This window comes from Vidua macroura, chromosome 3 (genome assembly GCF_024509145.1).
Source record: "Vidua macroura isolate BioBank_ID:100142 chromosome 3, ASM2450914v1, whole genome shotgun sequence".
Taxonomy (NCBI): Eukaryota; Metazoa; Chordata; class Aves; order Passeriformes; family Viduidae; genus Vidua; species Vidua macroura.
Window position 1 is genome coordinate 46,473,350 of NC_071573.1, and position 14,912 is coordinate 46,488,261.

At 39.3% G+C, this 14,912-nt stretch overlaps 1 protein-coding gene across 1 annotated transcript in view; it reads left to right on the plus strand.

The window, feature by feature from the left end:
• Positions 1-14,912, plus strand: part of RYR2 (ryanodine receptor 2) — a 386,286-nt gene that overhangs the window by 162,820 nt on the left and 208,554 nt on the right. The window contains exon 9 of the mRNA XM_053974163.1: positions 13,615-13,714. Within this exon, the coding sequence (XP_053830138.1) occupies positions 13,615-13,714 (100 nt within the window). The remainder of the gene's footprint in view (positions 1-13,614; positions 13,715-14,912) is intronic.

The window sequence follows — 14,912 nt, forward strand, 5'->3', positions numbered from 1 at the left end:
GGAGACATTGCTGTGATCTTATTGATGACATCAGTGGGAATCTGACACCGTCCATCTTGCCACTTCACTCCAAGGAACTGGATCTCTCGAGCAGGTCCCTTGACTTTGCTCCTCTTGATGGCAAAACCGGCTTTCAGGAGAATCTGGATTATTTTCTCTCCTTTCTCAAACACTTCTGCTGCCGTTTTCCCCCACACAATAATATCATCGATGTATTGCAGATGTTCTGGAGCCCCACCCTCCTCTAATGCAGTTTGGATCAGTCCATGGCAGATAGTGGGACTGTGTTTCCACCCCTGGGGCAGTCGGTTCCAGGTGTACTGCACACCCCTCCAGGTGAAGGCAAACTGAGGCCTGCATTCTGCTGCCAAAGGAATAGAGAAAAACGCATTGGCAATAACTATAGTGGCATACCACTTCGCCGCCTTGGACTCCAGCTCATACTGGAGTTTCAGCATGTCCGGCACAGCAGCGCTCAGTGGTGGTGTCACTTCATTCAATGCACGGTAGTCTATTGTCAATCTCCATTCCCCTTCAGATTTACGCACAGGCCAGATGGGGCTGTTGAAGGGTGAGTGGGTTTTGCTAACCACCCCTTGGCTCTCCAGCTCACGAATCAGTTTGTGGATGGGGATCACGGCATCTCGATTCGTTCTATACTGCCGGCGATGCACTGTCGAGGTCGCAATTGGCACTCGTTGCTCTTCCACCCTTAGGAGCCCTACTGCAGATGGGTTTTCTGTCAGTCCAGGCAAGGTGTTTAATTGCTTAATGCTCTCTGCTTCTACAGCGGCAATTCCAAAGGCCCACCTGAGTCCCTTTGGGTCTTTGTAATAGCCGCTCCGGAGGAAGTCTATGCCTAGAATACACGGAGCCCCTGGGCCGGTCACAATGGGATGTTTCTTCCACTCTTTCCCAGTCAGGCTCACCTCAGCTTCCACCAGGGTCAGTTGTTGTGATCCCCCTGTCACACCAGCAATGGAAACAGGCTCTGCCCCCACATATCCCGATGGTATTAGCGTACACTGTGCACCACTATCCACTAAAGCGTCATATTTTTGTGGCTCTGATGCGCCAGGCCATCGGATCCACACCGTCCAGAAGATACGGTTTTCCCATGCCTCTCCCTGGCTAGAGGCAGGGCCCCCCCTCTATGCCTGGTTACCCTTCTTTCCTTGGGCATATGTCTTGGAGGTTCCCTCAAGGGGATCAGACATGTCATCATCATACCTGGCTGTTCGGCTACGGGCAACTGGGGCTGCTTTCCTTTTCTTACCTTCCTTCAATTCACGCACCCGTTGTGCCAGAGCAGCAGTAGGCTTCCTATCCCATTTCCTCATGTTTTCTCCAGACTCATGTAAGAAGAACCACAACTCAGCTCGTGGGGTGTACCTTCTCTCCCCAACAAGGGAACGTCTGCGTTGGGTGCCAAGGCCTCTAATTTGTACAGCTGAGATTTGGAGGAGGTCCTCCTTCATCTCCTCCCTGAGTTTCTTGCGGCTTTCCTCTATTTTGTCTTCTAATTCCTGCAGTCGTGTTTCCACAGCTGCAATTCTGGCATGAGTCGGGCCATGTACAGCATCCGCATATGCCCGAAGCTTCTTTGCCATATCGAGTACAGTCTCATATACCTCCTCCCGCTTCATTATTGCTAGAGCAGAAGCGTATTCAGGTGGCCCAAGTCGCACCAGTTTCCTCCACATTACAGGTGTGCATGGTACAAGGTCCGGATTCCTAGTTGTTACGTCATCTGAAAAAATGATCTCCACCACTGCCATCTCCCTCAGGCGTTGGATCCCCTGTTCTATGGTCTTCCATCGTGTCTGCTGGACATAGAGGTCATCGGCACACAGATATCTTTGTGCTACGCTGTCCAGGACCCGTTCCCAGAGGCTGTGAAGGCTAGCCCCCCTCATCATGCCTTGGTCGATGACAGGATCATGTGACAGGGATCCCAAATGCCTCGCTTCAGTGCCATCCAGGATTGTGGCTTCACCTGCAGCATCCCAAAGACGGACCAACCAACTAATTATAGACTCATCAGGTTGTCGAGTGTAATCCTTTCTCAGGCCACGGAGGTCCTTTAGGGAAAAGGACTCAATATTGGCCTCTGATCTTGTACCAGTTGCTCTGACTCCTGATTTTATGTTAGGAGGCATTGAGGGTCCTTCTCCTGCATCATACTCATCATTGTCATCCACTGGTCGATCGGTCTTCTCTGTGCACTTTCCACTTCGTGTGCTAGTAGCCACAGCCATTGGTTGAGGCTTACAGTCTGGTTTAGCTGCTGGCTTCGAGCCTGGGCTGTTGGCTGCAGCCTGAGTGACTGGGATAGCTGCTGGTTTATCTCCCTGCCCCCCTTCCTCTGTCTGCTGCCTTACAGTATCAAGCAGAGTGCGATAAGCATATGCCAGGGCCCAGCTCACTGCAATGATCTTTTTCTCCTTAGGGTTATCCTGGCATTTCCCTTTCAGGTACTTCGCCACCTCAGCTGGGTTCTGGATTTGTTCAGATGGAAAGTCCCAAACTACAGGATCAGAAAACTCCTTTAAAATTTGGCCCATATCCTCCCATTTCCCACACCACTCAGGATTTTTCACCCTTGGTTGTACTCCTAAATCAGAGGTCTCACCAGCCCCTCTAGAAATCTCAGCCTTCATCTTATATAAACTGCAGACAGTATAGAGAAAGGTTATTAAATTAAATAACAGAAAGATGGTGTCCTTGGCAGTCAGGGAGAACTGAACATTTGCTAATAGAGATGTAAACAATTCGGAGGAGGAAAAGGAAAGCAAAGGCTGAAAAGCCTCCTCCCCCATAACAAATTTAGCACACAGCCACAACCACGAATTATACATTCCTGGAGCCGATAACAACATTTTTATAAGCCCCTTGCAAAGTATCACAGCCAAGCCCAGCCCGATAAATATTCTCGTTAGTGCCCCTCTGCTACAAAAGCTACGTATTAGGGACAATACCGGAGCTACTTCTGGATAAGAAAATAACTCCAGGGACCATAAAGCTATCAAAACTTCAAAGAACCCTCATGACCACAAATAGAGGCAGGCTTTCACTCCAAATGACATTATAACTTTAAAAAGAGACATACCAATATTCCCACAAAACAGTTAAAGCCAAAATATTGTTAGAATAAAGTTTTTTCCACTTTGTCTGGCCTTCCCTGTACGGGCCACCAAATTATTTGTCCTGGTTTAGGACAAATTAGGTGAAAACATCTCCAAAGGAGCCCCTTATAGGAAACAAAACCCTCCGCAACTTCCCCCACCACCGGGTTCGGGAGGAATTTCTTCAGAGGGGAAGTGGAAAAAACTTGTTTATTAAGGAACAACAAAAAACACTCCCCAGCACAAGAGAAATAGCCCGAGATGACAACAGATGTTTTCACCAGTCCAAGGGGGTTGAGCTGTATCTCTCTTCGCCGCAGAGGGTACGCAGCTTCTTTCGCAGACCCCGGGGGAGCTCCTGCCCGGAGTAGGTCCGATATCTTCGGGGGGGGGGGGGGAGGGGGGGAAAGGGAACAACAGAAACCGGGGAAAAAGAAAAAAAAATGGCAAAAAAGCAAGCAAGCGAAAAGCAAAGAAAAAAGAAAGGAAAACAGAGCCAGCAAAGCAGGCAGCCAGCAGCGAGCAAAAGCAGCAAGCAAAAGCCAAGCAGCAAGCCCAAAAGCGAGCCGGGGAGGGGGGAAGTACGAAGCTATAGACAAAACAAACTGAGAGCAGGGAACAGAAACCACGATTGGGATAATAAGGATGAAAATGTCCTGTCCCCACGACAGACTTAATCCATTTGACTGTTTTCAAAATAACCTCAAAGGATATAAGTTTGAAAATATCCACAATTCATTGTTTACATGTTGAGTGCAGTGTCATGTTGTAGCTGCTATTTTGTACAATTCTTAAAAGAATGTAGCAACTGATATCTTTTACAAAAGTTAAGACTGTGGAGAGATGAAGTTATTTTTGTGAATCTGCTCCAATAGTGAGACCAAATAAGCTCTGTTGAATCCAGTTAAGGAATGCTTTTTCTAAGGGAGTGGAATTCCTCATATGGATTCTTTGACAGAAAATAACATCTATCAGGATGTTGAGGGTTGGGTTTTTGTATGTTGCATACTCTACAATTAAAATCTTAGGAAAATGTAAGTTCTCCATCAAATGTTCGATGTAAATATGCTGTTAGGAATAGGACTGGAATGTCACCTTTGTATATTGCAGTATTGGTCTGTGTCTTCAAGCAATTTGCTAATTCTTTCTGAATGAAGAAAAATAGGTTAACCATCCTGGGGCAAAGATGTGCGTATAAAAATAACAGATGAAGCAAATTCATTCATAGGGCATGTTTTTTTCAAAATGTAGTCAGCTCTTAGTTGAATTTGTATAATGCAAGAGGAGAGAAGAACGATGTCAGCTTCCCAAGTTAGTCTTCTAGTTGTCTGGCTTTAGCTTAATTAATTTAACATGTCACTTTGACACTTTATGATCTCAGTGTAATCAGTAGATTTTTGTTTAGACCTCATTTGGTTGGCAACACTCTTAAGTATTAGGAAAATGTCAGGACTTTGTTGTAGTACCCTTCTCCTCTTTCCACAAAATAAAATATTTTGGGACAATTGGCTCTATTTTTTCCCCAAAGACTTAACTTTCAATTTACACCAAGTACTAAACTGATAGGAAGATCAGTGTTAAAATTATAAGCTAAAGGTTCAGAGAGGTGGATTTTGACTTTTGACTCACAACAATATCCCCAGGCAAGTCATTCACTTGCTCTGACTCTCATTATCTACCTAGACAATGGGATTTTGGATCCTTATTATGCTGTGTAGCATTTCTGAGGAGAAGCACTTACATAAGTGCATGCGGCATTATATAATGTCTGAGCTGTGTTATTGCCAAATACTTCAGAGGCAGAACTTGGCTCTGTTAGCATAGAGCAAAAAGATGTTCTGCTATAAATATTGCCACCATTTAAGTTCAAGCCAGAGTTACTGTTTCCTTTCTTGAGGCAGTACAGCCTGATAAAGAACAGATGTGATATTTCCAGCATGGTTCCCCAACTGGTACATAGTAGTATCTACCCCAGCACTGAGGTTTGCCTATGCCTCTTGTTAACTACATATCCTAAGCAATCATAAGCAATCAAATGATTGTTTTCAATATTGCCAATTTTCAATAACTTAGAAGTTTGATTAGTTGCAATTTCTTTCAAGCTCATGAAGTATTTAAATAGCTTTTAAACAAAATTCAAGAAAAAGTCCTTAGGCATGAAGCTGAAGTACAAAATGCATAAATGAAGAAAAAACTGGAAATTGTTATCCATCAGGTTGGTGTTATTCTGGCTGAGAAATCAAGAAAAAGGGAAGCCCCCCAGTTTTGAATCTACAGTGCACAGATTTCACTATAATACAACAGTTGTATATACCCTATGGTTTATATGTAGTTACTGAGTTACTGTCTCAGTGACTGCAATGCTGATCTGCAAATGCATTCTGCAGATCTGTGAACAAGCCTTAACGTTTATTTGATTGTTATGACGTTTTTTTTTTTTTTTTGGCTACTGACAACTAACAAGAAACTAATTAGGAACTGATGGCAGAGTTCCCTTTATTGCAAAGGTTCCTCAGTATTGCAAAGGCACCACTTCTGTATCCTTTTGCATCAAATACGTTGTTTATTTTCAGCTCCTTGTTTTATTTCTCTTATTATCATATACTTGGAACAGCTACCAAGTATCTGTATTGCTTCTTGGTGCAGTAGTATCAGGAAACACAGCAGTGTGTGAAGGTTTTTTTCCTGGAAGTGTAAAAAAGAAATTTATTCTTCCCTTTCACATTTTTTCTAAAAGTATGACACTCAGTATTGGACTTTACTTTCTTCTATGTAAATTCACAATTCCATCGTTTCTCTTTGTTGAAAAATTATAAAAAAGGTTTTTGTAAAGAATAATTTTAATTTGCATAAGCAAATCTGAAATTAGTGGAACCAAGGTAATGCTGAGCTGCTCTGTTACACTGATCATAATGCAGTTCCCATGGAGCCTTTATACAATGATTTGACATGTTATTGTGGAGGCTGGTAGTACTTTCCAATAATTAAGGTTGTCAAGCTGCTCTGCCTTATGGAGTCCTGCTTCCAAGTGCTTATAATCAAGTGCATGTGATGTAAAAAGTCACTTACTAGAATTAGTAGCATCTATTTCTGTTTTTTTTTCTTTCTTTTTTTTTAATCAGTCTGAGATAATTTTTTAATTTCATCCAGAAGAGATCAGATGTTATTGAGCTCAAATACAGGGAAGAAAACAAAGCCACATAATTAAAAAAACATTGATGTAATTTTCTTGTGTACTTCTTGGTAACTTATTAAAAAAAACCCAAAATGAACAAATAAAAAACCCCCCAAACCAAACAAAAAAAAAAAACAAAAAACAAAAACAAAACAAAAAACAAACAAACAAACAAAAAAAACCAACAAAAAAAAACCCCAAGAAAATGAATAAAAAGGCAACAAGCCTCTCCCTGGTTCAACTTAGTAAAGAAATGTACTCCTGAAAAAATGGAGCTTGATCATGACCAGGGAAGAGTGTTTAAATTTTCTTTGAGTAGGTAGAAGTCTGATGACTTTGTCTATTTTACATAAGCTAGCACCTCCTGTGTCTTAATGAACCGTTTAAACTCCCTCTACAGTGAATAATTAAATACATGCCAACCCTAGTGGGAGCAGATATTCCTTGAAATGGGTTGCTCAAAGCAGGAATATGAAGCCAGGCATATTGACAGTGTTGTGTGTGCTGCTGGTGATCTCCTGTCATTTAAGATATGTGGAGGAAGAAGCTGTGACAAAGTAGAAGGAACAAAAGGCAAGTGATGTATCAGTGACAGGAGAGGGACTGAACTGGGAAGGAGGGAAACTGAGTGGGATTTGATGAGTGGTTGAAAAGATTGTCAACTGAAGGCAGGCAGGTAGATAGGGATTAACCAAATTGTCTGGGACAAGAAGCTGGTGACAAGGGAAGAGTAGACACTTGTTGGTTAAAGTTGTGTTCAAAATTTAGGTCAGAAAAACTGTGTGGTTTTGGCAGAGAGAACTGAGAGAAGAACCAGGAATGGGAATGGAAAGAGAAGGATTGAGATAAGAATGAGGAAGGAGAATGGAAATGAGGGACAACAAGAGAGATCTGTGGAGAAATGAGCTTTCTGGGGAGAACCAAACTGCTGGACAAAGATCCAGAGAGAGGACAAGAAAGGAAAAAGGTATTGCGGGTTAGGAGTTGTGAGATTCTGGAAAGAAGTCTAATGCTGGCTGATGTGGTGAGGAAGAGTTTGAGCAAGAAAAAAAGCTAAAAGACCCTGCTTAAGCTTTGTAGGTCTAAGGAGAACCTTTTGAAGTAAGAGGAGATCCTAATTCTGGGGATAATGTGGGCTATAATTAGGTCAGGAAGCTGATTTGGCTAAATGGGAGGCCTAGAATCATAGATTCTGTTTGAGTTGGAAAGAGCCTGGAAGATATTCTTGTTCCAACGTCCCTCCTGTGGGCAGATTCACCTTCCTCTAGAGCAGGTTGCTCAGGGCCCCATTCAACCTGGCCTTGAACATTTCCAGGGATGGGTAGTCCCAGTCTCTCTGGACAACCTGTGCCTGTACTTCACCGCCCTCACAGGGGAGAATTTCTAGTGAGACTGGGGTAAAAATTTGGAAAGGAAAAGAGAGTGGTAGAGGCCTGGAGCAATTAGGCTAGATGACAACTACTACCAGCAACTATCCAGGAAACCTATTGTATTAAGGCACAGCAGTTAGATGGGGTATGCTGACAATTCCTGTAATGATTTTTATAGTAGTATAAGAAGGAAATGTCTAAAAAAGGGTTTTCAAGTTACTCACGTGAACCACATGTAGAGAACTGTAATGGTGGAATTTGTTTTTGACCTTTTTTTTTCCAATTTAGGAAAATTACATATAAATGATAACATAAAAATAATTTTCTTAAATTTTAAAAAGTCACCGGCATTCAAAAATGCAGAAGTTTTGGTACAAGTATATTTTTAGGAAATCTCCTAACTATACAGTCATACTAGCTTTTTATAGAATGCTATTTTAGTGATGATAAAAGTTCAGTGGATGTGTCAGGGTTGTGTAGCAGGGAAGCTGTGGTATGAAGCAGCTCTGAAGATGAAATTTCAAGCTGGGAATTGCATTTGGAGTATTGGTACAATTATTTTCCTGAAGAATTAGATTCTGTACCAGACCCTGCTGTGCAATTTGCTGAGTAGATGATCTTGTATACTAGGCTTGCTTTCAAGTGGTCACTACTCATCCCTTACTGGGAATATTCCCAGTTGTATCTCTTGCATCTCCTCCTTTTATTTGAGGTTGAAACCTCAGAGTTGCTCTATCTTGATACCTGCAGCTGGTATCTGATTACATCACCTGCAGGAGGTGAATGTAAGATGTGGCTTGACCAATAAACAACATATAATGCAGTCACTTCAACCTGGGCATCCTAGATTAATGAAAATGTCTTAGTTTAAGCTTTGTACCTCCCTTCCCCAATGGAAAATAGGCTATAATACTACTTCTTTGGTGTTTTGACAAAATTAAATCATTTATATTTGTTGTGTTTTGTGAAATACTGTAATTGGTGCAAGAGAAAAGCCTATGAGGAAAATAATAATTCTCTTTTCAAAGCTTTGAAGAATTGACTATATTGAATAAAGCACAAGGCTGTAAATTGAAGATTGAGGGGAAAACAAAGCCCTGAGCAGCTGTTGGCAAAGTGAGCTCCATTATCCTGTATATACAATGAGGCAGCACATGTGCAAAAAATAATATCATGCCATTGAAAACTGTAGTGGGATGTGTTCAGTAGAAGAGAAGCCATTCTTTTTCCATAGGGTACTTAGTTTGACATTTCCTAACTTTTAACGCTTGCTTCTGTAAAATTAATACTTTGTTAATGAAAGCTCTTGTGACTAATCATGCAAAATGATTATTGTTTGGAAGCACAGTAACTGATGTGCTTCAGGCTTTTCATGATACAGTGCAGAAGGAAAGCTGTTATGAAGAGGGGGAATGCAAACTACCCTCTTCTACCCTCTGTGGATCCCTTATGCTTTTCCTGCCATGCATCTGCAATTACCCATGCTCAGCTATGAGGTAGCAGAGTAGATGGTTTTCATTGTAATGGCAAATATCCAAGTATCTGTGGGGTTTAGCTTCAACTTTCTCTTTACTGATGATAAATTTATGACGAGTGAAAGAGTTGGAATAGTTTAGGACATTGCTGTAATTTTCTGTCTTTATCAATGAAAAAATTCCCTTTGCTTTTGGATTTGCAGGCCAGCTGTTTAAGCACTGTGGAGAAAAGTAAAGAAACCAAGATTTTTCTTAGTACTTTAAACCCTTTGGAAATTTCTTAGGCTTTGCCTACTTTGGATCAAAATTTAGATACTAATTTTTTGATCAGCAGTGTAAGTTTACCCATTTTTATTCAAATGTTTTCAAAGCATTCATAGATGTTTCAATTAATATAAATATTCATTTATATTGAATATAAATATAATATTATATAGTATATAATTATATAATTATATAAATATACAATACATAATATATTATATTTATAATATATATTATATATACTGTATAATATATAATATTTCATATATTATATATATTATATATAATATATATAATATATTATATAATATAATATTGAATATAAAGCATAAGCACAAACCCCTAATGCTATAAAAGTTTCACACAGATGCACTTATTAATTTTAGTTCTGTCCAATATATCCCTTTCTTGTGAATAAATATTTGTATTAGTTTTGACTATTTCAATATAATTCTCTGTAACAGAATAGAATAATTTTTAAATTACTCGGGTAATAAATTTTAATAGAAATGACATGTCATAAGTAGGAAGTTAAAATGTGTTTTTGTTTCTAGGGACTGTATTTAGTTTAACCTTTGAATTTTTACTGAAGTTTGCGCATTCATGAGGTTTTTGATGCAAGTTTTTTTTTCCTTTCCTAATTTAAAAAAGAAGAAAAAAAAGGAGTATAGTTTGTTTTGTTTTGTTACTTTTTTGTTTTTCTTTAGTTATAGATACGAGTACATTCTTGTGCACCTGTTGTGGGAATGGTGTCTGTCCAAGACTTGAAACATCTGAGAGATTCTTGGGTCAATTGAGGATAGGTGCCTAAATTGTTTGAAACTGCTTTTCTGTTGGTATCAGTATAGTAATTTTAAGTCAGGAAGCAAGGGCTGTCAGAGTGTCTGTATACAGGAAAGGAAATAGCTTCCATCTATCTCTGCACCAGCTGGTACTAAGAAATCTGAAGGAGTGTGGTTGATGCTGTGGTCGTGCAGTACTTAAGCATTCTGAGAAATGCAATGCTTTATACATAGTTTTCAAAACCTACCAGTAAATAATGTTTTGGGGTTTTTTAGCTATTCTTGCTATTTCAAATGGCCTGAGATTGAAGGCAGAGTTAATCAAACTGCAGATAAAAATAGATATTGCTAGATGAACTGTCAGTATTGGCAAACCTTTGCCAAGAGGAAGCCTGAAGCAAAAGTTTTCCATTCTTTATATTTTTGTCTTTTCACACGTGCATGTTTTGGAGAAGAGAAACTTTCCCATGCAGACATGGGAAATTTAAAAGCTCTAGTTATTCAGAGCTCTTATAAATGCAGCTGTGCTGCAGCAATCACTGCAAGAGGGCTCTTGTGGAAATTACCATCTGATTCCCAGGCTCTTGAGTGAGCTTAAATACACTGTGTTCTTTTTGAAGACCTAGGGACAGAGTTATGATTATGTTACTTTGCTGCAGAGCAGTATAGAGTCTACAATATGTCATTAAATTCAGTTGGAAAACCTGCAATATTCTGAGAGATGAGTCTTGGAGTTTATCCTTGAGATAAACTGCCTGTGGACTGTAGTCTTAACCCATATTCATAAACCACCATGATTTAAATCTGAAAAGGGATAAAAACCCTATTGCAGGTTAAGTGCTGGTTTAGGACATTATCAGTCTATCAGTAGTGAAGACAAATCTAGCTCTTTGCTTGAACCTGGACCAGTGCAGAAAAGACATTATTTGCCTGCTGTGGGGAAGACCTATATGAAGATTGGACTGCATCCAATATATTCCTGAACCCAATATATTTCTGCTTTTCAAATGTTACTACATACCCAAAGACGTGCTATGCGTGTGGTCCTCATCAACAATGGCAACCTTCCAGTTCTGCCAGAAGCACTGATATGCCAGGTTTCAAATATCTGTGTAGCGCTTATGGAGACTGTTCAGCACCAGTCTGAATGTTATGTTCACATCCTGGACATTGCGTTATGGAATTTGTTTAATTTTTATAGCTTTATTGTGCTGAAAGTAGAAAACCAAGCAGGTAAACTCCAGTAAGTTATCGACAGAGAGCAGATTGCTTTAAAACAACATTGAGATTGTTGGAGTATAGCAGTAAAAGCTTAGGCAATGCCAGAATAAATACTGGCATCTCTAATATTTTGGGATTTTTTCAATAAATTTGACATTAACTGAATTCTTGGATATCCCTTAACAATGTAATTTCTCTACATGGTAAAAGCTTCCTTTTGCCATTTTCTATTAATGGTTCCAGGGAGTGAACACCATAGTTTATGGAATTGTAAATGGTAGGACTCTTCCTTTCAATTTTAAATTTAAGGATGCTGCAAGGAATCTAGGGAAGTGAGGATAAGAAGGGAATTGCAGAATATACTCTGCTTTGGAAGTCATATGTTTTATCATTTGAACTATAGTTTTTAAAGTTATAATTCACTAGTGATTCACCTTGAGACATCTGGATTAGAGTTGGAACTGGAATCCAATAAATGGATAAAAAGTATGAATACTCTGAAGAGAGATGTCAGCAGTGTATATTTGTTCAGTGTCCTCTCCATAAAAATGTAACACATTCAGTTGATACTACTGTGAGTGAAAAGAATTAATTAACATGTACAGAACACACAGTTAGAAGAAGTGCTGTGTTGATGGCAGATCTAGATGACAGAGGAGTTCTTCTCTTGTGTCTATCCTGAATGAAGTGTTTTCCTTGAAAATTAATATTTCTGCTTTGGTTGAATTGCTTGTTGCCACTAACTGGATCTATGTGGTGATCTTAGAAGAACCCTAACAAAATGAAGACTCACAGGGCAAAAACAGCACTGGAGCTGTGCCACAGATCCTAATCTCCCATTGTGGTCTGCCTTCACTAAGTTATATAACTGCAGTAAGGGAAGAATAAAAGGCAAAGAACTTGTTTCTTCATTAATGTTCTCCATGATGCGCTGAGTGGCACTGGTGCAGTGTAAACATGGCTTTTGTGAGAACTCCTATTTTGTAGGTCATTAGCTGTTTATGGGACCCTTCTAAATGAGCTGATGTGCTATTTCGTGTACTTCTGTACAGCCAGAAGTTGTGCAGTCAGGAAGACAGAACTCTGCACATGTCATGAGAATCTACCCTCTTCTGACTTCCACTGACATTTGTGTTGTTAATTAGTTTACCCAGAATTTGTTAATGTTGGTCCCAACATTTGGAAACAGAGACCAATACTACTCTATAAACAGAGTTACTTTCCAGTAGTAAAATAAAATTCTGATAAAAGCATCTAAATATTGCTGCACCTCAAAAGTTAGTACCTGGTAATATAAACACTATGATTCAAAACAGCTGCTTATTCACAGAATGCTTGGTTCCATAATCTTCTATAAGGTTATGTTGTTTGGCATTGACAGTAGAAGTGGCTGATGGTGCGGGAGGGACAAACATGGGTGCAATACAAGATGCTTTGAGATAAAAATTTTTGAGATCATGTCAATGAACTAACAGGAACTCACACACACAGAATTCTGAGAAAAGACAGCACCTGTTGCACTTACAGCAAAGATCTGCAATGTTGGCAGAAGGTAAGGAGAAACACAGCCAAAGACTATCCATTGAATGCATAGGTAGGAGGCGTGCCTTCAGAGGAAAGATTGTTTCAGTTTTGTTTGGATCTTGAGAACTTTGTTCAAGAATATATTCTGTGAACTGTGACTTAAGTCACAGTTAAGTGACTGTTAAGTCTTAAGTGACTTACAAAGTAGTTTGTTTATGTAATTTATTTGACCTAATGGGAATTTTAGGAAGCCAGTGGCCTGCAAGAAATATTCAAGTGGTGAGTTACACTTGAAATGCAGATTAAGGTGATATCCCAATATTCAAACTTCATGGAAATTCCCATTGTATGTAGAAGGAAGAACACGGGTGTTCTTCAGCATTTAACAGTTAGTTCTTCAGAGTGTTCACTAAGTCTAAGATGCCAAGCAGCTGACTCTGTTCTGTACTGTTTCTATATGGTTTTTTGAGGCAAATATGCTTTACTATCTAGCTTTACTTCTAATGTCCCTTGAGGAGTACCCAGGTGTTTACTTATAGAGTCAATGGGAACAATTAATGTTTGAAAGAAACAAGAGAATGTTTGGTACTATTAATGTATACTGTAGTACTATTATTGTATATGCAACAAGATTTTCAACTAACCTCAAATAAAAGCCTCCCTCTTTCCTGATTCTAGCATCTCTCTTATGGCAATGGTAGCTTACATGTTGATGCAGCCTTCCAGCAGACGCTCTGGAGTGTAGCACCAGTCAGTTCAGGAAGTGAAGTTGCCCAAGGTAAGATGGACTCAACTTTAATTATTGAAAGACTGATAGTAAATTAAATACTTAAAAAGTCAAATTATAATGCCAAGTGTGGGAGTGGTTTTCTTCTATGTAAACATTGAATAGAGTAAATAAATAAATAAAATATACAACTGTTCTGAAGTAGAGGGAAGGTTATACTGAAAGTAACACTCGTAATTTTCTGTGTAGTTTTGCTGAATGCTAAACAGCTCATTCAAATCTCATTTTGCTAAAGACATAATAACATTCATAATATGTTTTTTGAAATAGCTTTTGGTCCTGGTTTAAAATATTATCTCAAAATATTCTGATGTATGCAGTCATGGTTACATGTTTCTGAGATTGAGTAAAAAATGCGCAAGAGGCTTGGAAGCAGGATGTGAAATCCTAAGACTGAAGATGGGAAATAGTTTCATGGGTAACATATGTTTGGAAAGAAAAACAAGAGGAGGGTAAAGACAGAAAGAGAACAGCTTTCCAGAGCTATTTATTTTATTTAGGAATTAGGAAAGAGTTTTAATGTAATTTCTAACATTGAAAGGACAAGGATCCCTGAATTTATGCCATACTGGTTCCACAGAGAACAATGTTTTTCTGAAAAGTCTGCCACAATGTAAAGCCTAATGATTTCTACTTTCCTGCAGACCAACTGTTTTGAGTGGGTGTTGTAATAGAATCTAAAGAAGATTAAAGCTGCAGGTCATTTAATTTTGTGTGATTTTTGGATACTGTTTTTTAAAGAGGCAATACACTGTAATTTCACATCAATTCTTTTTATCTGGCATATTTTAAAACTCGGACATGGAATGTTCTTGCAACCTTGCTAATTAAGATATTAGGGAGACCATTGCCATCATCTCTTTTTTATATAGCCATTTGGTTTTTACATATGAGACTCATTCTGCACATACAGATTCTCTGGCATGGTTTATACCAGAAACCATTATTAAAAAATGATAGTGCACTGCTTGGCAGTATCCTAAACTTTATGGAGAAAACCTTTCTGTTAATGAGAAGACCTTTTCCTTTTGCCCCTTCCTATTAATTCCATTCTGCTTGTCCTCCCACTGTTGGCAGCTCTGTGTGTCATTCTTGCTAATAATCCCAGCATGGTTTATGTGCTGAGACCCAGATTTGTGCTATGCCACATCTCTGCCTGGTGAACCTCACTACTGAGACCTGCCTGTCT